A 27,743-nucleotide genomic window follows, 5' to 3' on the forward strand; every position below is an offset into this window, starting at 1 on the left:
CTCAACTTGAAATTCATTTCTAGACTTTATATTAGTATATATTTAAATATATTATCTACCCATAGAAGCAAATTGTCTAAGGCTTGAACAAGTCCAGAAAAATGGATGAGAGGGACAGCATTTGTGTGTGGACTGGAGAACAGACTTCATGTCAGCATCAGTCCTCACAGAAGCTTGGTGTTCACATTTAAGTGAGAAATTGAGGCTTTAGATTTTTTTACTTAGTTTAGAACTCACAAGCTCACTTTTGCTTTTTCTGTCGTGATTCCTGGTTCCAAAATAGATTTTGCACCTTCATGCTAGTGGTGCCTCTGTGTTCTCTGAAGTTTTCAGGTGCTTCTGCTGTCTGCCTCTGGCCATAGAGCCTTCTCAGCTCATTTGCTATCTCTTTAACGGTGAACAGTGTAACTACTGATAAATAGTGTCCTTGTTTTATATCATTTTGAGTTTCTTTTATGTGCTAAAGAACAGATTCTGTGGTTTCTTCATAATCAAGACAGTGTATTTGTGAGTACATCACTACTTAAGGGGCCATGGCCACTCCTGGTATGAAAAGACAGGATCATCAAACAGAAAGCATCCCTGCGCAGTAGACAATTGCTTAGTGGACACTTACAGGAGTAATGAAGAGTGCCTTTATTACAGAGAGAGGATGAGTCCTGGGTTTACTAGGAGCTGTTTTCGAAGGTAGCCTGCAGCATGTAAGCTGCAAGATTGGAGAGCTTCAAATTCTATTGGAACAGCTGGTTTCATTTTTAAGTTTGTCTCCAGTTCCTTGATACAGTATCTCACTTAGAGTGTCTTATCATTTACTCACTCAGGAGGACCGATCATTCCTGTAATAGGCAAGTCAAGTCCTATCCATTCCCTGAGTTTTCTCATATAATAAAGGGAGGAAAGTCTCTGTCTTGACTTATTTACAGTACTATTTTGACAGTGAAATAGCATTCACATAAATCATGAAGGGTTAAAGCAAAGTATTGGCCGGGCACCTATGGCTCACGCCTGTAATCCCAGTACTTTGGGAGGCTGAGGCGGGAGGATCACTTGAGCCCAGGAGTTCAAGACCTGCCTGGGTAACAGTGAGACCCTGTCTCTATAAAAAATGTTAAGTCAGCCAGGTGAGGTGGCATGCACCTGTAGTCCCTGCTGTTTGTGAGACTGAGGCAGGAGGATTGCTTGAGCCCAGGAGTTTGAGGCTGCAGTCAGCCAGCTATGATTATGCCACTGCACTCCAGCCTGGGCCACAGAGCAAGATAGTGTTTCAAGAAAAAAGAAAAAAAAAAAAAGAAAGCAAGGTATTAATGCTTTCATGGCCCCAAACATAGTGCTGCCTGGAAGATTTCTTGTATTCTGCCTTCCTTTGTCTGTCCTGCGGCTTACAAAATAATAGTGGCCAGTGATTGCCATAGTTGCTTCTTTGCCACTATCACCATCTATCCTGATATCAGGATATCACTATCAGGATCCTTTTAGATTTCCCAGTTTGTTATCAGTCCTTCTTTCTTTGCCACCATTTTTGGTCATGATCAGAGATCTGATTGATTAACAATGAACCAGTGAACAACAACGGGTTCCTGGTTATGTACCCTGGAAGGAGTGGTGTAAGGCGTTATTGCCGACTACTTAACATGAGGCAAAGAACCACGCCATCTGTCTCCCTTCCTGGACGTTTATAATTCAGTCAAAGAGAAAAAAAAAATAGCTTTTTGACACATTTTTAAAATTCAAAATTACATGTGAAAAACCAAATACACAACAATATGAATATACATAATGCCATTAAAATAGTAAAAATGGTAAATTTTATGTTACGTGTATTTTGCCATTATTAAAAAATGCAAAATGAACAAACAAAACTGCCAAATTGTGAGACTGGTTTATTGGGCATGTGCTGATGCTACTCTTTGCCCCATAACAAAAAAGACACCCTTTCTCTGATCTGTTTTCTCTAAGGGCAAATTCCTGCATCATCTCTGATCTGTCTGAAAAGAAGGATTCTAATCACTGGGCTTCCTAAGCAGCTGCTTCCTTCACCCCCTGGTACTTCACAGATTTCTCCATCCACTAAGCTGCCCTGTAGGCCACCATCACATTTCCGTTCTTTCTAAACACGCAGCCTCTCATTGTTCTTTTCAGAAATTAAAATCTTCATGCCTTTTAAAATTATTTTTATTTTGAATTATCCAAATTATACATTAATGCATGCTTGTTTTTAAGTTTAGAGTGAACTGCAGTTATCTCTATTAATATTTTAATGGTTTGTCCTTATGTGTTTCCAGGAAAGCATTTTTGCCTATGTGAAGTTGCACACATGCATGCATACACCTCAGTTTCATTTAGTAGAATGTTCTAATTTAAATTGTGTAAATTGTGCAAGATGTGTTCCTTAAAAATGTCATAAAATGTATACACAGAACTATGTTTGCATATTCACTCCATTTTTTTTTTTTTTTTTGAGACGGAGTCTTGCTCTGTTGCCCAGGCGGGAGTGCAGTGGTGCAATCTTCGCTCACTGTAAACTCTGCCTCCTGAGTTCAAGTGATTCTCCTGCCTAAGCCTCCCGAGTAGCTGGGACTACAGGCACGTGTTACCACACCTGGCTATTTTTTTTTTTTTTTCATTTTTTAGTAGAGGCGGGGTTTCACCGTGTTAGCCAGGATGGTCTCAATCTCCTGACCTCGTGATCCACCTGCCTCAGCCTCCCAAAATGCTGGGATTACAGGCGTGAGCCACCACACCCGGCTGAATATTTACTCTTTAAACATTTTATTTTGAAACAATTTTGAATGTACAGAAAGGTTGCAAGAACAGTGCAAAACTCATCTATACCCCTGACTCAGAGACACAGTCAAGTTTGCCAGTTGTCCTAGTGATGTCATTCCTAGCAAAAGGTTCTCAGTTGTCAGATCCCTCCAGCTTCTATTAATTAGGCTTTCCTTGACTTTTATGACCTTAATAAGTTTGAGGATTACAGATCTGTCATTTTGTAGATTGTTACTTAATTTGAGTAGGATTGGTATTTCCTCATGATCATACGAAGGCTGTGTGTTTTTGGCAGGAATATCATAGACATAGTGCTGTGTTGTCATTGCCTTCTCTCAGGTGGCTCATGATGTCAGTCTGTCTCTTTACTGGTTCGTTTTTACCACTGATGGATCAAGATGGTGTTTGCTAAGTTTGTCCACTAATGGAGTTAATTTTTCTCTGTAACTAACAATTATTTTCTGGAGAGATACATTTTCTGGAGAGATACTTTGAGACTGTGTATCTCGTCCCAACATCGTTTGCTAGTTTTAGCATCTGTTGACATTTCTAGCATGAATTATATTATTCTGACAGTGCTAAACTATAATTTTTCTTATTCCATCATTCCTTATACAAAATTAGTTGATATTTTCCTGCAAAGAATAGCTTTTCTTATCTTCCTATTTATTTGTTCAATTTATCTGTATCAGTGTAGACTCATAGATTACTATTTTTATCAGTGAGTTATAATTGATTGCTAGCATTATTTATCTTCATATTCAGATTTTCTCAGATAGTAACCAGTTATAGCCCCTTTAGGCACATTTCAATGTCCTTTTGAAATGTTCTTACGATTTTCTGAGAACTTCTTATTTTCTGGCACAGCTAGGCTTATCTCATACTTTTCCTGACCCCACCTAGAGTCACCCATTTCTTCAAGGTTCCATGCTTCTTTTTAGTAGAGAATGATATTTAGAAACTAATATCTGAACACTAAGTGTGCTTATTTACTACAAGAGTGTTGATGTTTCCAGGCCTTTCAGCTGATATAGCTAGGAAATGCATGTGTATAAATATATGCAAAAATGTTTATGTCTATTTCTGTATCTGTTTATATATTGAAAACTGTGAATTTATACCATTAGTTCCAATTCAAATCCAACACATCAGCTTCATTCTAGTTTCCCTCAAACCTGGCTGACATTATCTCCAATATATTTGCTGCTTTTCTCAGTCCCCTTTATGTGGCTAATTTCCCACCATACTGGGCCACTGTTTATTCCTGCTCGTGCCTACCTAATGGATTTGGGGCCCTGGAGGGAACAAAAGAGGGCAGGAGGAAGGAGAAGATATTTTTACACATTCTATGTGTAAAATGTTACATCATTTGTGTGTGTTTGTTGGAACTAACAATATGAAGTTATATCTGGAATTGTTCACATATTAATATATATAAATCTACCATGTTCTTTTTAATAAGTATTTTCTGCTTATGTACCTTTTTTTGCACATTTGTATATTGAAGGTCATTTAACTTACTTCATTTTCACATTTACAAACAATTGTGTGTTGCCTTTATTGCATATGTCAGATTTTTCTAGATTCTCCAATACAAAATTGCTACAGGGTATTTGTGGGTCTGTCTTGTAAGACTATCCTTATCTGAAAATATAAATTATATATATATCTATAAAATTTTCATTTTAAAAGTAATAGAAAAATAATGATCAAGATGAAAACAATTTCATTATTACTAATAGCTCTGAATGTGTGAGTAAAGTTGTCATGTATATATGAACATAATTTTCTAGATTATAATATTTTATAATTGTTTTTTGGACAGTTTGTTATTCTTGCTATCATTTTGGTTAAACCTCATAGGATTTACATTTTTCTTTCTTAGGTTATCCAAATGTGAAACATTTTTCTTGGGATAAATACTTAGAAGAAACCAATTCTTTACCTGCTCCTGCAAGAGCTTTCAAAGTGGTAAGATGATACATTTTATTAATTTGCGTGGATGAGATCATTTATTTATTGAAATTTAAGAACAGAACAAGATGGTATTAGTAAACGAGAATAGGAATGAGAAAAAAATAGAGCACCAAATAAGATGTTTTTGAATTTTTACAATTTTTAAAGTCAAAATTGTTATTGGGATTTTTGTTGTTGTCATCCAAAAAAATGCTTTGATTTTGGACTTTAAAGTCTCCTTGCAAAATAATTCTACTTGATTTGATAGCATGTGGGGCCAGTTGTTGAAATCTTAAAGCAATCTTCTGTCTTTTTAGCTAGATATTCTAAAAGACCAGAACAGAACATGAAAATATTTTTCAATAAAAACTGTTGGATAATTGATTTGGATTTGTTTATGGCAAGCTGAGATGCTGGGGTTTTTTATTTTATTGCTATAAATCAGCGTGTTTAATTACCAGAATGCAAGATCATCTGCTTTTATTACAGTATCTTTCTAACCCAGGGTCATTGCTTCTTGCATATAAAGTATTAAGATTCAAATGAACCTCATTTCTATGCAAGGAAGGAATAAGAAGTGAAATATATTTCTCATTTTTTCATCTCAAATAGCTTGCTTTATAATTTAGATTTCTCATGAATTTAACAGAAAAGAAAAATATATCAAATATTTATTTTTTTAAATGTGTCATGATTAGCTTATGATAAATAATTTTCTTTAAGAGATCCTTTTATGTATAAATTGCTAGGATTTTTAATGTTAGAATTAATTATTAGGTATAGGTCCAAATTTAGAAGAACATAAAAAAATTTTAAGAGCAAAACCATAAGGCATGAAGAGAAACTGTATCAAAAAATGTGTGTGATTTCATCTGATAGTAAGTTGAAGATTTAAAAAAGAAAACTGTTGAGAGTTATGCCATATTTATGAATTTTTATCTCCCACCCTTTAACTTTAAACTCTTGTCTAATGCGAAGCAGAGCTACATTATACTTCACTTTAAACGAATAAAATTACATTAGGATCAGCCTACATATCTAGTGTCACAATAGAGAGAAAACAGATTTCTCTAGTTTGGTCTTTTAGGTGACTTGCATTGACTGCTCTGTGTTATTTATATAACATACTTAATTTTCATGGCAACCCTTTTTTTGTTGTTTGAGTCAGGGTCTTGCTCTGTTGCCCAGGCTGGAGTACAGTGCCATGATCTCATCTTGTATCACTGCAGTCTCTGCCTCCCGGGCTTAAGTGATCCTCCCACCTCAGCTTCCTGAGTAGTTGGGACTACAGGCACATGCCACCATGCTGGGCTAATTTTTGTATTTTTTGTAGAGAAGAGGTTTTGCTATGTTTCCTGGGCTGGTCTCAAACTCCTGAGCTCAAGCAATCCACCCACCTCGGCCTCCCAAAGTGCTGGATTACAGGCATGAGCCACCGCGTCCTGCCCAGCAACACTTTTCTTATACCCATTTTACAGAAGAGGGACCTGAAGCTCAGAAAATTAACTAATTTGCCTAACATCATGCCAAACAATCACCTTATCTTCCACTGCCTGTGAGTTTTTCAGAGGCTTATAAGTTTCTGCTGAGTACTGGGGCGTAGGTAGCTGTCGATTCCCCCAACCCATTCCTGGTTCTATCTTTTATGTTTGATTGCTGATTTTGTGTTTTAAAGATATCTTCTGCTTTTTGCCTCCATTACCACTTCTAATTTTGGTGTCTCATCTCAGCCACTTTAATATTCTTCCTCTCTCTATTTAAAAATAAATGTTATGCATGTTGATTTTTGCCAGTACACCTCCAACTAATAAGAAAATTTTCTTGTCTTCTGTCTGAGTAATCAAATAACTACAGTATTTTGAATTCTACTCTGCTATTTCCCTTGCTCGTGCATCTGTGTTGGAATTTTTTGACAGGGTGAAGTTCAGAGCTACTCTGGGAAGTTGAGAGTTTGAAAGGCTGGTTCTCTTATTTTCTTTCTTTATTTAAAAAATGACAGCAAGTTCTAACCATTTAAAATTTTTCTGTCTTCTTTTATGACATCATTCTCTAAATAGCTCAGCTATTTCTTTTTTTAATTTTTATTTTTTTGAGACAGTCTCCCTCTGTTGCCCAGGCTGGAGTGCAGTGGCACAATCTCAGCTCACTGTAACCTCCACCTCCTGGGCTAAAGCAATTCTTGTGCCTCAGCCTCCCGAGTAGCTGGGATTACAGGTGCATGCCACAATGCCTGGCTACTTTATGTATTTTTAATAGAGACAGGGTTCAGCCATGTTGGCCAGGCTGGTCTCAAACTCCTGGCCTCAAGTGATCCACCCGCCTCAGCCTTCCAAAGTGCTGGGATTACAGGTGTGAGCCACCACGCCTGGCCAGCTTTTTCTTCTTCTTCTTCTTTGTAACATCAAGTTTACCTTCTCTTCCTCTTTATCTCACTCTGTAAAATTTTTTATTATGGCAGAAACCTCCTCATGGATTCCAGAAAAAAATGAAGCTTGAGGTTGTAGACAAAAGGAACCCCATGTTCATTAGAGTAGCAACTGTGGCAGACACAGATGATCACCGAGTAAAAGTAAGTGTTCTTTGTGGGGGTTGGCTTTATCTTTTGTTATAAGATGTTTTAGATAAAAACTTTGGTAGATACTTAACTTGTGAAGTCCTGTAATTAGTAAAATCATAGGAATAAGCAAATTAATTGGCTGTGCATCTTTGTAAATCAGCATTCTTCCAGGTTTGTCCTTTAATCTGCGTAAAACAATTTATCTTTAATTATGAATGACTATTAATATTTTGAGTATGTATTTGGAGAAAGAAAGTAGATACAGCACATTAAAGTCGTATTATATTCAGAAGAAAAGATACTTCATTCTCTGATAGTATGCCCTTTTTTTAAAAAATTAAAGATTAATGTTTTTGTGGGGTAGATTAGAAGTAGTCTTTTCAGAGGAACATCCTATCTCTTAATATAGGCCAAGTAAAGATAAATAATCCTATGAATAAAATCAGATTTTAATTAGTTAGAGTAATAAAAGTCAAATGCCTCTTAAAAAGTAAGCAAATGTTTAGGGAGATGGGATCAGCTTGTTATGTCCAGCCATGATAAAGTGAAGTGGAGCTCAGGAAAGGAGCCAGAAGAGCTTGTCTCTGTTTCTTACTTCAGCATTAACTTCACCCTCAGACCAAAACAATGCCTGTTCTGCTTACTTCATAAAATTGTTTGGAATTTCTATTAGGAATAATAATAGTTATAACAGCAAGACATTAAATGTACATGATGTTTTACAGGGTAACCCTGTTCTCGTGTTATTTAACATTTGTGGGAAGTATACATTGTTATCACTTTTATTAATGAGGCAGAGGCTCATAAAGGTTAAATGAGTTATTAATTACTGGCAGTGGCAGAATGACATCTTAGTTCTAAGCTGTAGGAGTCTTAAGTTTTTGCTCTTTTTTAAAAAATTACATTCTCAACTATCTTTAATAAGATAGTATATAATAAAATAAATTATAAAATAACATGAAAAACTACACAAATGTGGTATTTCTATAGAATAGAAATTTTAACATTTAATTCACTGTTAAGATTATAGAATCATGTAGCATTTTAGAACATTTTATAAATGCAACACCTGTGCTAACCATTTTTTCAAGTGCATTTTCTTATTATATTTGGTAGTAATGTAAGTCATAAAGCAATCAGTATTTTAGAACTAGAAGTATTTTTTAAAATAAAATCTAGACTAGTAATCAAATACATTTACAATTAAGCACAATATTACTTTTATAAATCAGATTGCTCAAAATTGAAAAAAAATATTGGTTCGACTGCATGAAAATTTAATTATCACATATGGCTGGTGGGAATGTAAAATGTCTCAGCCTTTCCAAAGAGCAGTTTGGCAATAGGTTAAAATCGTAGAATGTTGTTTATCCTTTCATTTAAGAATGTTAAGGGAATAGCCAAAAGGAATATGCAAAAATAAAAACTCCAAGGAAAATATATCAGTGCTGTTTATAGTACTTAACATTGCAAGCAACCACAGTAGCTGATGGGTAAAATGCATTACTCTTTATCTACATGATGTAAAAATTAAATATTTTAGAAGACTATTTAATACCAACAATTGAAAAATTCAGGTTTACATTATGTTATGATATCTACTGTTGTTTTTTTTACAAGAATACATATATAAGCAATTCTGGAAAGAATCATACCAGAGTAATGACAGTGCTTCTTTCAGGGTGCTGAAACCATAAATGGTTAGGTTTTTTACTTGTTTAGTTTCTGGAATATATATTACTTTTATAATTAAAAATGTAGATCAACTCTCTTATTTTACATATGAGAAATTTTTGGCCCAGAGAGGTCAAGTATGCTCAAGTGGGTGGTTCAGTTAGTTAACAGGAAAAGTGTAGACTAGAATCCACCTCTTACTTCTAGCTGGATTCTCTAATACAACATCCTGGTCAGTCCTTAACACCCCAGAAATAGCTGGCTGTGAGAGGTACAGTTGACAATTATCTTTTGGTAATTACTGGAATTAATTTCATAGCTGAAGATGAACCACGGAACAAATATCTGAGTATTTATGAGGTCTTTAAAAAGCCTGTATACAGGGGTCAGTGACTAAGTTTCAGAATTCATCAGAAGCTTCTGAGAATGTAAAAAGCCTGCAACAGTAGGAGTTTATCTAATAAATGGGAGATTAGACAGCAGGAAAGCTCATCTTTCTTTTTTAAGAAGGAAGAAGAAGAGGAAAATGCAGACCAAATTATTAGTGTAGCTTAATATTTTAAGTTTTTCAGGGATAAAATCAACTCAAGTAAAATCATCTTTTAAGATTACATATTTCACACCTTGAGCTATTATAGTAAAACATTTTAAATTGTTCTATATTTGGTCAGATGACATTGAAGAAAAATGGCCCAGAATGGTTTTGCTTTCATTTATGTTTTTAGTAATAGAAGATTATTCCTGCCTCATTCCTTTCCACTCCCCAGCCTGGCTCCCCAGAGGCAAAAACTGTCGGCTCTTTTAGCTCTTGCTTAAGACCTTTTTATCTGTAATTTTCTAAAATATTACCTATATTCTACTCTCTCAGTTCATCAATTTTAAATATGGTTTATTTTCGTCATGTTGTGGTAATTCAAGATTTAGATCTTGCCCTTCTTCCCTTCCCCTTATCTTTTCAGTAGTTATTTTACATTGTTTGGTTCTCATTCACTGTTGAGCAAAGTAGTCTTTTCCTTGTGACTATTTTTCTGGGAGTCAGTAATTTGTTCATAGTTTAGTTTTTTTTGTCTTCTTAGATTTTTACAAGTGCAAGAGTGGATCTGACATGGCTTTGAGTCAAAAGCTCAAGTATATTTTTCAGTACTCTATCTTTTTATTATTATTATTATTATACTTTTAAGTTCTAGGGTATATGTGCACAACATTCAGGTTTGTTACATATGTATACATGTGCCATGTTGGTTTGCTGCAGCCATTAACTCATCATTTACATTAGGTATTTCTCCTAATGCTATCCCTCCCCACTCCCCCACCCCATGACAGGCCCTGGTGTGTGATGTTCCCCGCCCTGTGTCCAAGTGTTCTCATTGCTCAGTTCCCACCTATGAGTGAGAACATGTGGTGTTTGATTTTCTGTCTTTGTGATAGTTTGCTGAGAATGATGGTTTCCAGTTTCATCCATGTCCCTGCAAAAGACATGAACTCATCCGTTTTTATGGCTGCATAGTATTCCATGGTGTATATGTGCCACATTTTCTTAATCCAGTCTATCATTGATGGACATTTGGGTTGGTTCCAGGTCTTTGCTATTGTGAATAGTGCTGCAATAAACATACATGTGCATGTGTCTTTATAGTAGCATAATTTATAATCCTTTGGGTATATATCCAGTAATGAGATCACTGGGTCAAATGGTATTTCTAGTTCTAGATCCTTGAGGAATCGCCACACTGTCTCCCACAATGATTGAACTAGTTTACACTCCCACCAACAGTGTAAAGTGTTCCTGTTTCTCCACATCCTCTCCAGCATCTGTTGTTTCCTGACTTTTTAATGATTGCCATTCTAGCTGGCGTGAGATGGTATCTCATTGTGGTTTTGATTTGCATTTCTCTGATGACCAGTGATGATGAGTATTTTTCACAGCAAAAGAAACTACCATCAGAGTGAATAGGCAACCTACAGAATGGGAGAAAATTTTTACATCAATACTCTATCTTTATCTTTTTTTTTTTCTTGAACTCTTTCTCATACTCAGCAGCCACTTATTCCACTGTGGGTGGAAATACTGTAAGCCTGGTACAAAGCTTTCATCCTGACACTTCTCTTTGCTGACAGACTAGGTTGTATTTCATTTTCCTGGATCACATACTTTGTTTCTCTTGGGGTATTCTTTTATCTTGCTGACACATGTCTTTTCATATTTTCTATGGGGTTTTGATTCTAGGATTAATTTATTTCTAAGCTTAAGAAAGTAGACTCATTGCAAAGAACATTATTTTAAGCACATACATATGTATACTTTTACTAACTGCATTCTATTTCATTATATGAATATACCATAATTTATTAACCAGTCCCCTGATGGTGGGCACTGTGGTAACTTCTAGTTGTTTTCTAATACAAACAATGAGTTATTGAGATTATCAAGTCAAAATTAATGTCATTTAAGTGCTCGACTGTTATTACCAAATAGCTTTCCAGAAATATCTCAGTAGTTAACACTCCTGTCAGTGGTCTATGAGAACACCCATTTATTCTCATTCTTAACCAGCTGTAGGAATTACCAAAATGTGAACATTTTTAACAGGCCAATAGGAGAAGAATTGTATCTTGTGATTTTAATTTGTAGTTTTTAAATTATGAATGAAAGCGATTGTCTTTTTTCTTCTTCTTCTTCTTTCCTTTTTTTTTTTTTGGAGACAAGGTCTCGCTCTGTCGCCTAGGCTGGAGTGCAGTGATATGGTCTGGGCTCACTGTAGCCTCAACCTCCCAGGCTCAGGTGATCCTCCCACCTCAGCATAACTGAGTAGTTGAGACTACACTTAGCTTTTATTTTTATTTTATTTTTTTTGTAGAGATGGGGTTTGCCATGTTGCCCAGGCTGATCTCGAACTCCTGGGATCTAGTGATCCTCCCTCCTTGGCCTCCCAAAGTGCTGGGATTACAGGCATGAACCACTGAGCCTGGCCTCAAATTTATTGTCTTTTCATATATTTACTAAACATTTATATTTATGTTTTGGATAATGAGCTATTTGTATCCATTTTTCATCTTTCTGTAGGGTTTCATCTTTTTGTGCTGATACATCATATTTTTATAAATTGAGGAAGAGAGTTCTTGACACAGGTGTTGCAAATGTATTTTGGGGGGTTTCTTGTGAGTCTTTCATTTTACTTTATAATACTTACCATTCTGAAGCTTTCAATTTTCATGTAATCAAATTGATCAGTCTTTTACTGCTTTTGAGTTTGGTGTTTTGCTTACAAAGGCTGGCCCACTCTGATTACAAATAAGTTCGTTCACACATTCTTCTCGAATGTTTATTGTTCAATTTTTAGTGTTTGACTTTTTTATCCATCTGGCATCTGTTGTCTTGTAAGGAATGAGAGGTTCATAGACTTTTAAAAAGAAATCTAACTGGCAGACTTGTTTTTTTAATACCCTATGATCAGTTGATATAACTGGCAAAGTTGATTTAAAAATAAAATATCTAAAGCATTTCAGTATATCCCTTCATCCTAAAAGGTAAAAAATATATAATAACCTAAAAGAAACATAGTCGATTCCTAGTGACCATCACTAGAAGACCAACTGCCCTTTCACACAATGGCCAATAGAGATGGTAGCAGTGACTGCTTTATAAGACATATCTTTTCACACTAGCTAAGATATGGAAGGAACCTAAGTACCCACCAGTTGGAGGAATGGATAAAGAGAAGTAGTATATATACACAATGGGATATTATTCAGCCATAAAAAAGAATGAAATAGTGTCGTTTGCAACATCATGGATGAACCTGGAGGACATTATGTTAAATGAAATAAGCCAGGCACAGAAAGACAAATATTGCATGTTCTCACTCATATGTGGGAGCTAAAAAAAATTGAACTCATGAGGACAAGAGAGTACAATAAGGGTTGCCAGAGGCTGAGAAGCATAGCAGGGAGTAGGGCATAAAGTGGGGGTGGTTAACGGGCACAAAAATAGAGTTAGATAGAATCAGTAAGATCTAGTATCTGGTAGCACATTAGGGTGACTACAGTTAACAATAATTTATTTTTAAATAACTAGTAGAATTGGAATATTCATAAAACAAAGAAATGAAACCTGGAGGTGATGGATACCCCAGTTACCCTGATTTGATCATTATACATTATATGCCTATATCAAAATGTCACATGTACTTCATAAATGTATACCCATAATAATTAAAAATAAAACAATAATAGAACACATATTTGAGAAATACTGTAGTTATTTGCAAGGAAAAAATGATATCTAAAAACACACTGGGTGGAGGGATATTTTGTAAATTGAATGTGTGTCTAGCAGGCATTGATTTTTTTTTAAATCTTTTTCAACACAATTCCAGAAGGCTTGACATTTACTTGAAAGGTCCTCCTTTCCTCTCCTTCCTCTCTACCCTCCCCTCTCATCTTCCCTCCCTCCCTTCCCTGAATTTTTAACTCCTTCTGCATATTTATTGGGTACTTGATGTTGATCATATGAAGATGTTATAACAGTTCCTGTTCTCATGTTGCTCATGGTGTTGAGAAATACACATAATGTGTCTGTAGAACTATTGGCCAAAAAGTGCCGTTGGCAGGGCATTTATGTCTGGTTATATAATACATTGAAGGTGGTTCAGAGGTGTCTTTTTTTTCACATTATGAGCAAAGTATTTTGAATAATTGAACTGATTTATTGGGTTTTAAATCTACTGTATGTGTTAGAATGAAAATGGTTATGCCGTGGGCAGAACTTTGACTGTAGGAACTTTTGTGATTTAATTTGTACTGTTAATGTCCTTGTGTCATCCAGGTTCACTTTGATGGCTGGAACAATTGCTATGATTACTGGATAGATGCAGATTCTCCTGATATTCACCCTGTAGGCTGGTGTTCAAAAACAGGACATCCCCTTCAGCCTCCTTTGAGTAAGAGACACGAATAGCTTGTATAAATGTTTCCATTTCCATATGTAGCATTCTGAAGATTTCATCCTTAGCCCTTTCTTTTTCTCCTCCTCTCTCTACTGATGTTTCTTCTCTATGTAATCCTTTCCTTTTACTACATTTTAATTACCATAGTCACAGAAATATAAATGGAAAAAAAACTTAACGCCTGAAAAAGTAAAGAGTGTAGAGACATTCTGTTTTATTTAGAAGTAAATATCACCTCTTAAAATTAGTGTTGAATTTTTGGAAGACAATTTGTGAGACTTTCAAAATTTATTGTTTCAATATTAGTATTCTGATAGTAATTTTATATGATAGCTTTGCAAAATGTTAACATTGGGAGAAACTGGGCAAAGTGTGAAAGAGATCTCCTTCTGTATTATTATTTACAACTGCTTGTGAATCTATAATTATCTTAATAAAAATCTCAGTTAAATTCAAATTTTAGAAAAGGTACATGGAGAACTTAACATACCACGGCCTTAATTTTGGAGGAAAATGTATACATTATACAAAAAAAAATGTAGGAAATGCAATAAATTATTATCAAGTTTTTTAAAAATTTAGTGTACTTCCTTTATCCAGTGACTTCACTTCTGGATGCTACATACAAACTGCATAAGGTCACATGTACATGGCATTCAGTGTAGCTTGTTTAGAATAACAAAGCTTGGGGAAAAATATTGGTTAAATAAATTTTGGTGCACTATGCTGTAGAAACTATGCATTAGTCACAAAGAATATTAGTATTGCAACAGAAAAATTTGTAAGACAAGAAGTTAAAAACCAAAGAAGGATATTGGGCCTTTATGTGGCAAAATAAAACATCTATGTTGTGACTTTTATGTGGCAAAATCAAACAAAACCGAATGTGTGTGAATGCTTAGAAAGTTTCCAGGAGAGCCCACACTAACCTCAGTGGTCAGAATGAGGGAGGGTCTGCAATGTAGAAGGAAGAGCATGGAGGGATCTGGAACTGTCATTCTGGATTCTTCTGTAGCACTTGAAGTGTTCACAGTATGTGAGTATTCATGCTTTAATTATGTTATTTACTTAATAAAAGTTGTTTGACTCTTGTTAATTCGTATTTAGATATCTCTGGACTTTATGACGTTTTGAAAGATTGTTACATCAAAGTTTACCATTTCATTGTTGAATAAAGATAACTAGTGTGAATAGTCATAAGGAAAAACCTTTAAACATAGTGTCTTTTAAAATATTTTTCATTTTTATAGGATCTACTTTTTCTGTTTGTATATGTTGGTTCAAAAATTGGATTTTTAGGAAGTCTTTTTCTTCTTTATTCTGATCCAGACATTTGACTCTTAACAGATTTTTGCTTAGTATTTTGCCCCTTCTTTCTTTTCTTTGCTCTTTCATAGGCCCCTTAGAATTAATGGAAGCTTCAGAACATGGTGGATGCTCAACCCCGGGATGTAAAGGGATTGGCCATTTTAAGAGAGCGAGACATCTGGGCCCTCACAGGTATGTGGTAGCTGTCACTCACATGGTCAGATATAGGTATTCCATATACATGTATATATAATGAATTTCATATATACTAAATTGATGTGAACTAATTCTAAATTCAGATCCATAAGAAATGTGGTTACCATGGTGATCATGTAAAAATGAAGGGAATATCTATAGTAAAATCTTCCTGGGAGAAAATGCATTCACGGTTTAAAATGGATTTACTCTAGCTTTTTGGCTTTTCTTGGCAACCTGACTAGTTTTACAGATAGTTAATTTCTGCAATAGTTATTTTGCATTGATCATTAATAATGAGAAGAGGGGCGACTCCGTTGATATCATTTGGTAGAATATTATCTGATTGGGTGACTTGATAATTTGAATAATGAGAGATGAGATGATTGTAGATTAACAGCAAAGATCACAAAAGGCACAATATAAATAGTCAAACATGAGAGTGCATTGGTCCAAAATGCATTTTTAAATATTTTTCTCTTACCCCTAAGTAACTTTAAAAAAAAAAAAACAAATTTATACATTTGAAATGTAATGTATTTGGTGATTTAGGGATCTTTGTAGAGAGTTAAAAAATACTACTAAAGTACAGCTACTTGGGAGGCTAAGGTGGGAGGATCACTTGAGGCCAGGAGTTCGAGATCAGCCTAGACAACATAGCAAGATCCTGTCTCTAAAAAAAAAAATTACTGAAATACCAAGAAATTCCTGTGATTCAACTGGCATTTTTAAGGAATAAACGTATCACCTATTTAGGTATGTTTTAAAATAATAATTTGTCAGTATAATGTTCTAACTACATAGTAACTGGATTGCCCAGTAAGAAAAATGATTCCTTGTTCATCTAGTTTGTACAGGTTGTGAATCTAGGTCTTTAAAAATTTTGAAGATTACTGTACCTGTTCCTCTAAACATTAATAGGAATTGCAAAATTGTTGTAATTATTTTCATCTAGATATAGTTTTCTCTTTTTTTCATCTCTGCAACCTTAAAGCCTTCTTATCTTCCTTTTTCAACAACTCTTCTTAATGTTTTATGAGGTTAGGTATGTTCCAGAGTGAGAAGTCTGAGCATAAACAGGATGATGATGATTCCATTTGCAAATCCTTTTTGTTGCTTGTCTGACTGCAAACCAAAAGTTATATGATACATCTTGGAAGTTATCAAATATTGCCTAGTGAAGGCAGCTGGATTTTCAGCCATTATGTAAATCTAGATGCCAGAAATAATTCATGAATGTACTAAATTTCCATTATTGTTTTAATTGTTTTGTGTTGCTGTAACAGAATACCACAGACTGGGTAATTTGTAAAGAAAAGAAATTTATTTCTCACTTTCTGGAGGCTGGGAAGTCCGAGATCCAGGGGCCAGCATATGGCGAGGGCTTTCTTGCTGCGGAAGGCAGAGGGCAAGAGAGCATGTGGAAGAGAGCCAGAGAGGGCCAAACCTGCTTTTATAACAACCGCTCCCATGATAACGAACCCACTTCTGCGATAATGTCGTTAATCCATCCAGGAGGGCAGAGCCTGATCACCTCAGTATTGTCACAGTGGCAATCAGATTTCAACATGAGTTTTGGAGGGGGTATTCAAACTGCAGCAGTATGTTTAGAAACTCATTCAGTAAATATTTTCAAGCAGCATTTTTTCAATAAGAACTAAGATTTATTGAACATTTATTTACTCTGTGCAGGATATTGCTCTAATTGCTTTACATATCTTGGATACCCTTTGTAACAGCCCTATGATATAAGAACTGTTTTTTCCCCCCACATTTTGGTGAGGCCACACGGGGTACTGGGGAGGTTTGTAACTGGCCTTACTTCCCAACTGGGGAGAAGGGAACTCTGTGCTCTGGACCACTCCCCTCTAATGGCCTTTCAAGACACTACTCCGTAAGTTAGTCACAGACCCAACCTTCAAAGAATTCACAGGCTGATGGAGCTTTAAAAGCTGTACATAATTTAATTAAAACATAAGATACAAAATATTATCAGAACTTTGGCACACATCCCTTTCTGCTGTACAAAGTGTCCATTGGAGCAAAGAGAATTTGTTCAAGTTGTGAAGAAAAAGAACAAAGAAAATTTTAAAATGAGTAAATACTAACAATATGTTGTTGAGGTGCAATTGAAGATGAAACAAAACTTTTTTTGGTCTTCCGGAAGGAAGACACACCTTATGGCAATGTCCATGGTCTCCTTAGGACTGCTTTACGTTTGAGTGGAGAGGTTTGCCTTTCACAGCAAGGCCCATGGTGACAGTTGTGTCCCCTCCCTGATGGCCCAGCCATTCATCAGGACTGCCTTTCCCCAAGTGTGCAGGTGGACCTCCGAGGTTTCCTCAGCTGGGCCACACCCATTTCACCAAGTTTCAGTGGTTATATTTAGAGCGTTTCTTCATAGATGCAGTGTTGTGCTTGTTAAGAGGATTAGTGGAAGACTTTATAGAGAAATGTGGTAAGGAACCCTTTCCAGTGGAATTAGAATCATAATAAAGAATTACTCATTTTCTTGGAAGGAGAGGCAGAAGTACACCTGATGGCTTAAAGGACAAGCATTGATAAAGAACCCGTGTTCATTTTTCTTATCACATATAGAGAGCATAACTAGCAGATTTTGTGCCTTGGGCAGAGTTGTTGGTTGACTCGAGCCCCTGGACCAAGGGATGCAATTCACAAAACTCCTGGAGGTTCCAGTTTCTGCCCAAGTGCTAACATCCCTTCTCCTCAGTCTTCGAACTGGGTTTTCTTAGACTCCCCGACTATGCTGTCCTATTTACAGCACTTAAAGCTCTTTTTCTGGCAGGATATTAATCCTTAATAGGCACAGCCTGTTTTCCATTTCATTAGTAGACTTGTGGAGGAGCTTACTGCATCGTGGATATTCTTTGAAAGGTTCATTTCACTGGCTTTTATTTTTGTTCTTAATAAGAATGCTGTGTTTAGGAAAACATAATGAGAAAATTCTCTTTGGATTAATTACTGAGAAACTGCATGTATCAAAACATGCACTCTTTGCGTAGATAACAAAGAAAGTTGCTCTTTTAGCAAAAATAATCAATTTAACGAACACATAAGCAAGAGACTTTGTTTTGACTAGCGTTTGTTGTTACCTTCTCTGAAGATTACAGTGTTTGAATTTGATCTAAGAAGTGTTAAAACAAAACGTGTCTAAACAATGAAGCTTGATAATTTAACGTTTTTTAAAATGGTGAAATATAAATGATCAGTGAAAGAGTTGGATATGGGTATGGTTTTCTCATCTGTAGGGGTATTCAGGAGCCAGATTGCTTAATTCCAACTCTCTAGCAAGGGAACATTAATATTGGTTGTGTCACAGTGTTTCCCTTTGTCACTTCATTTATTTGGCCTACCGAGAGAGAGGGTAAGGAATGGGAAGAGATTAAAGGAAATAAAGTTATATAAAAATAGACATTCGGCCAGGCGTAGTGGCTCATGTCTGTGATTCCAGCACTTTGGGAAGCCGAGGCAGGCAGATCATCTTAGATCGGGAGTTCGAGACCAGCCTGACCAACATAGAGAAACCCCATCTCTACCAAAAATACAAAATTAGCCGGATGTGGTGGTGCATGCCTGTAATCCCAGCTACTCCGGAGGCTGAGGCAGGAGAATCACTTGAACCCAGGAGGCAGAGGTTGCAGTGAGCCAAGATCGCGCCATTGCACTCCAGCCTGGGCAATGAGAGCGAAACTCCATCTCAAAAAAAAAAAAAAAAAAAAAAGTAAACATTCTGCACATCAAGTGCCTTCAGAACTGAATCTTTTCTTTGTAAGATTTGGTCTTGGAGAAATTAAACAAGAAAAGAGAAAGGAATGTTTTCAGCAACACCTAAAGGATATTAATGAAGTCCATGGAATGTTTTAAACATTAGTAACTCTTGGTATGCTCCTGCGAGCTGTAAACATCATATTAATTCACCATGCATCTATCTGTGAACAAACCTTTGTTAAGTGCCTTCTTTGTGTCACCTGCTGGGTTAGGTGAGGGACTGTGTAGAGGAGAGGGTCCCTCCTTCTGAAGAGGCCAGTCTGGTGTAAACAGATTCTCATAGAGGCAGGAGTGAAGTGGCGCTCAGAGAGAAGCATCAGCTTTTTATGAGGGAAGCAGAGCATTCATAATGAGGTGTGTTACGGAGTTTTTATTGCTGTTTACTTTTTGCTGATGTTCTTTTTACACAATAGGGGTTAAATGTCTCTCTTCTTTTTAAATAATAATAATCGGTGGGATTTATTGATGACTTCCTATGTTCCAGGCACTGCTTCAAGGACTTAATGTGTGATCTCATTTGGTCCTCACAGGAACTCTGTGAATGTTAGGCACTTTTCTAGTTCTTGTTTTATAGATGAGGAGACAGAGAATTGAAATGCTTAAGTAAGCACCTGAGATTGTACATTGGCGGAACCAGAATTCAACCCAGGCTTGTAAGGCACTTAAGTCCCTGCCCGTAACTGCTGGGCATTCATGCAATGCACAGTGGCCTGATAGAGCCTGCCTCATGTGTTTTTCTTTTTTTTTTTTTAAACTGTTTTTTGTCAGGACAGAGTATGAAAATGATTGTGGGAGCACTTAGAAAACTGGAGATGTTGCCTAATTGTTAAAAATATACAATTATTGTATATTGTATATTTTATTGTATAAAAATATACAATAAAAGTTACAATTAAAAGGGTTTTTAAGGTGGCATTGGAGAACAGTGAATAAGGCAGTCCTTCTACCACACCTAATGAGCTGGACCAGCCTTCCCTAGAAAAAAACATTCTTCTTAGAGGAGCCAGTGGGGCAAGTATTTGCATATTTAGCTGATATGTGAAATAATATGCTAATAGTATAGGATACACCTCAGTAAAGTACTTACAGTAGAGAACAGTATCATCCTATGGGACTGTATCATCCTATCCTTCTGCTTGCTGAGGAGTTGCGTAATAGTAAAGAGTTGCACATATACATGTGCACGTGTCTAACCATGACAGAATATACACACGTTATGTGGTAAGCCATACCTTATTAAAGTTTTGTCACTAGAAACTGAGTACATGAGAAATTAGAAGTCTATAAGCCTGGCGAGAACCAACTTTTTCCATAGATGTTTAATTAGCACTGGTGATTTTTTTAAAGTTCATATGCAGTTTTAGAAGTTAACAATTTTGTATCTGCACATAACAGAACAAATATGGAACAGAAAAAGCAACATTTCTAACATGATGCAGATCACATATGTCACTTGTGTTCTTTGAAGTGACACAGGAGTCGTTCCAACTCCTCAGAAACATAATTACTTGTGAATTTTACCCTAATTTTTATTCCAAGGGCTGGTTTATGGGAATAGATGAAATAGTGAAATACTTGACCCACGTTCTATAGGTTGGCTTTTGTTTTTAAAGCCATCAGATAAGACTATTTTACAAAGCTCTGTGACCTTGAGCCAATACTTAACTTCTTTGTGCCAGTGTCCTCATTTATAAAATAAATTGGTGACAATAGTATCTGCTTAATAAGAATAGTGTGATAAGTAAAGGAGTTAATTTTGGAACAGTGCCTGACACTTCCTGAGCACACAATCCACGTTAGCTCTATGAGTACAGGCAGCAGGCGGTAGCATCTTGCTAGAAGATGGTACTCTCAGATCAAGCTCATTGCCATGGGTTAGGAGTAAGGAAATTCTTCAATGTGCAAGGGTACTATTCACCCATATAATACAGTGGTTAAGAGATAGCCACAGTTCCTGATGTAATTCCATCAGGAACTGATTGAATGACACTGAACAACATCCCTTTTTAAGCCCCAAAGGAACTACTTCTTAGGACTGTGAGAATTAAATAGGTAATGTAAACATTTGGCCTGGGTAATGCACTTAACCCGAGGTCAGTTTTGTTACTATCATCCTCATTTTACAGATGAAACAGAATCTCGGAGCCTGTGCTTGCTCATTATTGAGTGGAGGATGAAGCAGCAGAGCAGGGTCAGAACCAGGCTCCCTGATGTCCCCCTCCATGCATGTCCAGTCACCTGAGCAGCTTTTGCATTTTGTGGCATTCCATTTTGTCATCACCTCCCACTTCAGGAGCCAGCTGGCTTTCCTCTTTACCCCAGAGTAGGTGTGAAAATGGGAGGTTTGTTGACCCTTTTGACTCTTCTCAGGGTTCAGAGAAAGGGGGTTAACATAAAATCAATAGCTGATAGGCTACCCTTGGTAGATCATTAGTAAATCACTGCTTTGAGGGCTTTGAATGTTTTTCCCTGCTTTAGGTTGAGATTTTGTAATTGAAATTACTATCTGGTCCTAGCAATCTATTTTCAAAAAAAAAAAAAAAAAGATATTTAAATGGTAAGTGTCATAATGGCTGCAGTCTTACCCCTCTCTTGAGCTATCCAAGTTTACATATGGTGATTTAGAGAGATATTCTTTCAGTTATTCAACAAATAGGTGAAGATGCTGCCCTCCTAGGGCTTAGAATATAAATTGTCTACACTGTAACTGTAATTAGTGCTAAACTGGGGACCCAGCCCATCTAAGAATTCTGCGAGTCTTCCCATCGTCGGAGGTGGATGAGGTAAAGAAGAGAACCTGTCACTTTCTTCATATACAGTAAAATTTCAATTTTAATATATATACAGGTATTTAATAATTGTAAGGCCAAGCATTTAACAATGAATGAAATGCTGGTCGTGATATTCTAGGAATAGCTGCATACAGTTTATTTAAAGAAACTAAAAAATGTCTTTAAATTGTTATTATTTTTTACTGCCACGAAGCTTAAGTGGATAAATTTGCAACAAAAACACACAATATAAGGAACAAATAATAGAGTGGAGTCAAAGATGGTGAAGACCTGAGGTTGGGTTAATAAATTTGTCTTGTCATAAACAGTCAGGAACAGTAGGAGGAGCTAGTTGTGTTTTTTATCTTTTGAGAGAGTGAATTTTTAATCATTTTTGGATGGAGGGGCATGATTTGTTAAAGATGATAAAGTTGTTTTTAAACATATTTATTGTGAGGTGACGCTGAGGCATCTGAGTAGAAATGTTTAGTGAACATTTGTATTTTCCTTGAAGTCAAGGTGATGTTAGGTCTGACACCTTCTACTAAGGGAGCCACAAGGGACCGAGGCTTCCCTTTCTCAGGCCTTTGGCAGTTTCACTGTGGGCAGGAATCCCACACCCACCAATCAGATGCTGCCATCCGGGCTTACCATCTTGAGGAATGAGGTGAAGGCAGGTCAGACCTTGCGATTGCAGCCTCCATGGAACTGAGGACTAGACCAGGGCCTGGAAAGGGCAGGGGGACTGAGAGCAGTGGTGTGAGGGCCACATGCCCAGCAGCCTCCTCCCGTGCAGATCGTTTTGAGGGAGTGTGTTGCTTGTACCCTGCTTCCTACCCAAGCCTGATTTTTCTGGCCTTCCTGTTGATCTGTCAAATGCCCTTCCAGTGAGTGTTTTCTGCTCAAGTTAGGCAGAATTGGTTTTGGTCACCTGCATCCGTAAACTCTGAATTAGGATCCCGTGAAACATATAAAGGACTGGTGTTCAAAAGAGACATCATAGTTGGGAATGGATTTTCCTTCACATTATTACTAAATGAATACAATGAAATACTACCGTCTGCCCATGCTCATGGCGATGCGTGAAATAGTATGTTCATTTTGCTGAGCTACTTCATTCCTATGTGACCTTGGGCAAGTAACATCTCTGCTTGGATGTCTAATAAACAAATTCCACAATTTCTGATATTACCCCCAAATCTTCTTCTCCTTAGTCATTCCATCTCGGGGGGAAAAAAAAACAGGCACGTCTGTTACCACCCAGTTCTTCAAGCCAAAAACCGAATGGCCATTCCTGAACTCTTCCTTTCCATTGCTTCCCATCTCCCATCCATCCACAGGTCTTCTTGGGATGACAAAGGATACCATGACCCTCTTCTTCATTTTTGCTCCATCTCAACCACACAATTCCAAGTTACATCATACCTTTACTCTTGAACAACTTTTCTTTCTTCAATTTTGTCCCACTGGAATCTTCTCTGCTTTCAAAATCCTGTCTCCAAAAAGAGAAATAACTTTTAAGTAACTTTTCTTGCTCCAGTTCTGTCCCTTGAAATCTTCTCTGTCTTTAAAATCTTCTCTCCAAAAGGCATCCTGAGTAATCCTTAAAATTGTAAATCAAACCTTGTCATTCTCTTATTTGAAGATCTTCCATCAGCTTCAGATGTAATGTTTGCTAAAAATATAAAGTCCTGACTGGCCTGCTAGGCTCTACATGATATTTGCCTGCCTGCTTCTCCTAGTTCATCTCATCCCCATCACACTCTAGCCAACCTGGTCTCTCTTTCCCTCAAACAAGCCAAGCTTTTCCTGTTGGCACTGCTCCTCCCATCCCCTGGAACATTCTTTCCCACATTGTTTCCCTACGGGTCTTCTTCCTGACCATTACAGCTCTGCTCGGGTGCTTCTTCTCCAAGGAGGACTTTGCTCACCACTCCATCATAGCATCCTCACACCCTCTTTTATATCACGGTATTTCTTTTTCAGGGCATTTATCACCATACGAAGTTATCTAGTTTATGTGTATAATTGTGTATTGCCGATTTCCCCCTGGAATATCAGCTCCATGAAACCAGAGAGCTGGTTTCTTGTCTTTTTATTTCCACTGAGTTTCCAATGCCTGGAAAGGTAATTAGCACATACATGATAAGTGCTTCTTGAATAAATGAATGAAATGAAGACTGAAGTTACTTAACTGTTACAAGCTTTAATTTGTTGCATGAAATGCCTTTTTCTGGGATGTTGGCAAGATAAAATATTGCATGTAAAGCACTTAGCACAGCGCTTGATATATCATAAGTGCTCCATAAATGTCACTGGTTTTTGTTTTTGTTGATGTTAAGCTAACATTATATAAATTTATGTCAGCACATGATCAGATGTTATTTGCTTTCTTCTTTTGGATAGATACCAGTGTAGCTAGCAGTATTTAAAGAAAATAAAGTTAGAATTTTTGCTTATGAGATATCTGTGATAAATCTTATAGGCCATTATCAGAATCACCTGGCAGCCCTTTTAACTCTTCCCTCCTTTTCCTAGGAGGGTGTATCAGATTCTCTTGGTAGAGGGTAGCTAGACACTGTTTAAAAATTTTCCCTGGGTGATTATCAGTGTTCTCACTGTCATCTACACTGAAGAAAAGAACATAGAAGATTCTGATGTAATTTACCTAAGGCCCAAACCATTTCCAGATTTAAGAATGCTTCCGAAAAGCAGAGAGGCAAGATAGGCAGTTATTTGGAGAGGCCCATGTATATTGGGGTCTGAGATACGGCAGTTGCCCAGTTGTTTCAGAGACTGGAATGCTGAAGCCCTGGGCACAGGAGTATACTAACTAATGGTGAGTTAACAATGAGTGACCTCGATTTCCTTTCAGGAATGATCACCAAATGAGACCTGAGAGACCAACTGGTAGTCACAAATGGAAGGGAAATGAGCTCTATGCATCATTATCCAAGTTGGCCTCTGGTCCTTTTTCATCTTAGGAACAAGATTAGCTACAAATTGATCCATGTATTTTCTAGAACATCAGGCATAGGTCCAGACCTGAACACAGGAACAGCCCATGAGGAAACCTCCTTCCTTTGGAGGGAGGTAACTATTAAAAAAGGAAATTAAATAGCGTGTGACTGCCCTGGGCCTGGAGGATCCTCTTAGGAAGCAGAAGCAAATCTGCTCCATTAACCAATCAATCAGTCTCTCTCCCACCTTTGTCCTGAATGATGTCTTAAGCATTTCTTTCTTGGGGCTGATTGTTTCCAGAGATATGCACAGAGGGAATCCTTCAGTGACCCTTGCTCAGTTCTGAAGATTGCAACATTCCTTCTTAAAGTCTAGTGTAAAAACCTATTTCCTATTTGTATATATTTGTTATGTTTTAAAGATAAAATATGCTGTATGTATGATTATAAAATATAACAATATAACATATTCAGTTAAATTTTAGAATTTTATATTCTGTATCCTGTCATTTTAATTGGAAGAAGTATGGCCTAATGGAAATGTTCAGTGTTCTTTTTTTTTTTCTTTTCTTTTAATCTTTTAGTGCTGCCAACTGTCCCTATTCAGAAATCAATTTGAATAAAGACCGTATTTTTCCAGACCGCTTAAGTGGTGAGATGCCTCCGGCTAGTCCGTCATTTCCAAGAAATAAAAGGACAGATGCAAATGAAAGCTCTTCATCCCCTGAAATCCGGTAATCAAAGAGCTAATATTAGCATTGTTTAGAAGTACTCTAATTTAAAGAGATTTTTTATCTTTTAGATGTTTTATTTCCTATAGCAATGTTTTCTTGGAGATTGTTGAAAATACACCTGACTTAATGTGAAATGACGGTAGAGATCAGTACTCGAACTTAAAAAAAAAAATTAGAGAGTTTATAAAAGCATGTCCAAATCAGGTAGGATTTTTCTCTGACTCATTTTTTTTTAATTTGCTTGGTATTAGAGGTAGGAATTTGGAAATTCCAGTCATTTTACTGCATACCAGTTAATATTTCTGCATGAATTGATCAATACTTACATAGAGTCAACCTTTATCAGAAAAGTAGTAGACTGGTGAAGAATGGACGTTATTTCTTTTAGTGCTTATTATATGCCAAGTACTTGCATATACATTATTTCATTTAATTATTAATATGTTAATTGTATTATAAGCCCAGTCATTTAGTTTTTACCTGAGTTGGAATGTTTAACCCCAGTGGTTTATTAAGTAAAGAACCAAATTGATACATCTTTAAGCAAGTGATCCATGCCCTGAAATTAACTGAGGATGCTATTAAAAGAAAGACGAGATAAGGAAAAAGACATTTCTTAATACTTAGGTTTTGGCTTTCTCTTTTATGAATTACTTTAAAACCTAAAGCAACGTAGTTTATTTTTATATTTTATAATTTCCGTTATTCTGGATGAACCTAGTGGGCATTTAAATCAATGCATTGTCATAGGAATAATGGCATTTAAATCAATGCATTTTCATAGGAATAATGGCATTTAAACTAAAGGATTGTTTTCTTTATAGAGAAGCAGTTTACCCTTTGGATGGAGTAGGGACACCTACAACAACTTCTGGTATTAACAACAGTGATGGTTTTTTAAATCCTTAAAACCACGACTGATAACATAAACTTATTTACCAAATCCCAGCATCCAAAAATGAGAGTCACTTGAAAAAATTTAACAGGATCATTTGAGCCTGGGAGGTCGAGGCTGCAGTGAGCCAGGATCACAACACTGCACTTCAGCCTGGGTGACAGAGTGAGACTCTGTCTCAAAAAAAAAAAAAAAATTAACTTTAAAACATAACGGTTATTAATTCATGTAGACATGATTATAGATACAGGGTTCATTGACTAAAACAGTGGTAAGAATACGCTTTAGATTTCAAAATTGTTTTTAAAAAATTTAAAAATTGTTTATTGTTTAAAAAGTATCAACAGAATACTCAGAAGGGTTGGTAGTGCCTTTTGTAGGTTTTTCAATAATTGTCTGGGTGTTTGGTCCAAATACCTGGAGCCAAAGTCTTCTCACAGAGCAAAGAAGTAGTTAGTTTGGATGATTTTGTGGATTCCTTTTTGGCTGTAAATCCATGTAAGAATAGAGTAATCTTTATAATGAGTCTTAACTATTTCGGTGTTCTGTCTTCTGTTCAAGAGTGGTCCTGGGCCTTCCTCATGGTCAGCATTTGTGATCAAGGAAACAATCTCAGACATTTTAAAGTTTTCTATTTATGACCCATTGCACATATTTCATGTCTAAATATTTTTAAAATGATATTTTTGCCTATGCCTATTAATAATTATCATTAGTAATTATTACCTGTTAAAACCTAATTATTGATTACCTAATAATTATTACCTATTAATAATTAAATGAAATAATGTCTATGCAAGTACTTGGCATACCATCTTTTGAGTCAATGAAGTCTGACCTGCCATTACTTTTCCTTGTCTTTTCACTGTTTTTGTAACTTTTCTGCAAAAATGAGTGGGTTTGAAAGTTCCCATCCTCTCTCAGGGGTTTCAATGAAAGCGTTTACTCACTGAGACCTTGAATTGACTCACTTAGGATTGTCACCTCCACTGTCAAAAATAAAATGAAATGTATGTCCTTGCTCTATATCACTGTATATGTGCAAAGCAGTACTTTAGTTTGTTAGTTGAGCCTCCCTTTCTGCCACTTCCCCTTTTTGCGGCCCTGGGAATCAAGCAGGAAATGAAAATGTCCGAAGCAGCCTGTGCACTAGTGATCTGCTGAAATGGCTCCACTCGGAAGGTGTTAGTGG

The 27,743-nt window shown here is 36.4% G+C and overlaps 1 protein-coding gene across 12 annotated transcripts in view; it reads left to right on the forward strand.

The window, feature by feature from the left end:
* L3MBTL3 (L3MBTL histone methyl-lysine binding protein 3) overlaps positions 1-27,743 on the forward strand; it is a 123,092-nt gene that overhangs the window by 61,089 nt on the left and 34,260 nt on the right. For 10 of the 12 annotated variants that reach the window (XM_024249141.3, XM_024249139.3, XM_054558151.2 and 7 more), the window contains 5 exons: positions 4,652-4,737; positions 7,181-7,291; positions 13,779-13,893; positions 15,297-15,399; positions 25,507-25,656. In XM_024249141.3, coding sequence (XP_024104909.1) covers positions 4,652-4,737; positions 7,181-7,291; positions 13,779-13,893; positions 15,297-15,399; positions 25,507-25,656 — 565 coding nt within the window. The remainder of the gene's footprint in view (positions 1-4,651; positions 4,738-7,180; positions 7,292-13,778; positions 13,894-15,296; positions 15,400-25,506; positions 25,657-27,743) is intronic. The other 2 variants (XM_063724981.1, XM_063724980.1) reach the window with 1 other exon arrangement.

Source organism: Pongo abelii, chromosome 5, assembly GCF_028885655.2.
Source record: "Pongo abelii isolate AG06213 chromosome 5, NHGRI_mPonAbe1-v2.0_pri, whole genome shotgun sequence".
Taxonomy (NCBI): Eukaryota; Metazoa; Chordata; class Mammalia; order Primates; family Hominidae; genus Pongo; species Pongo abelii.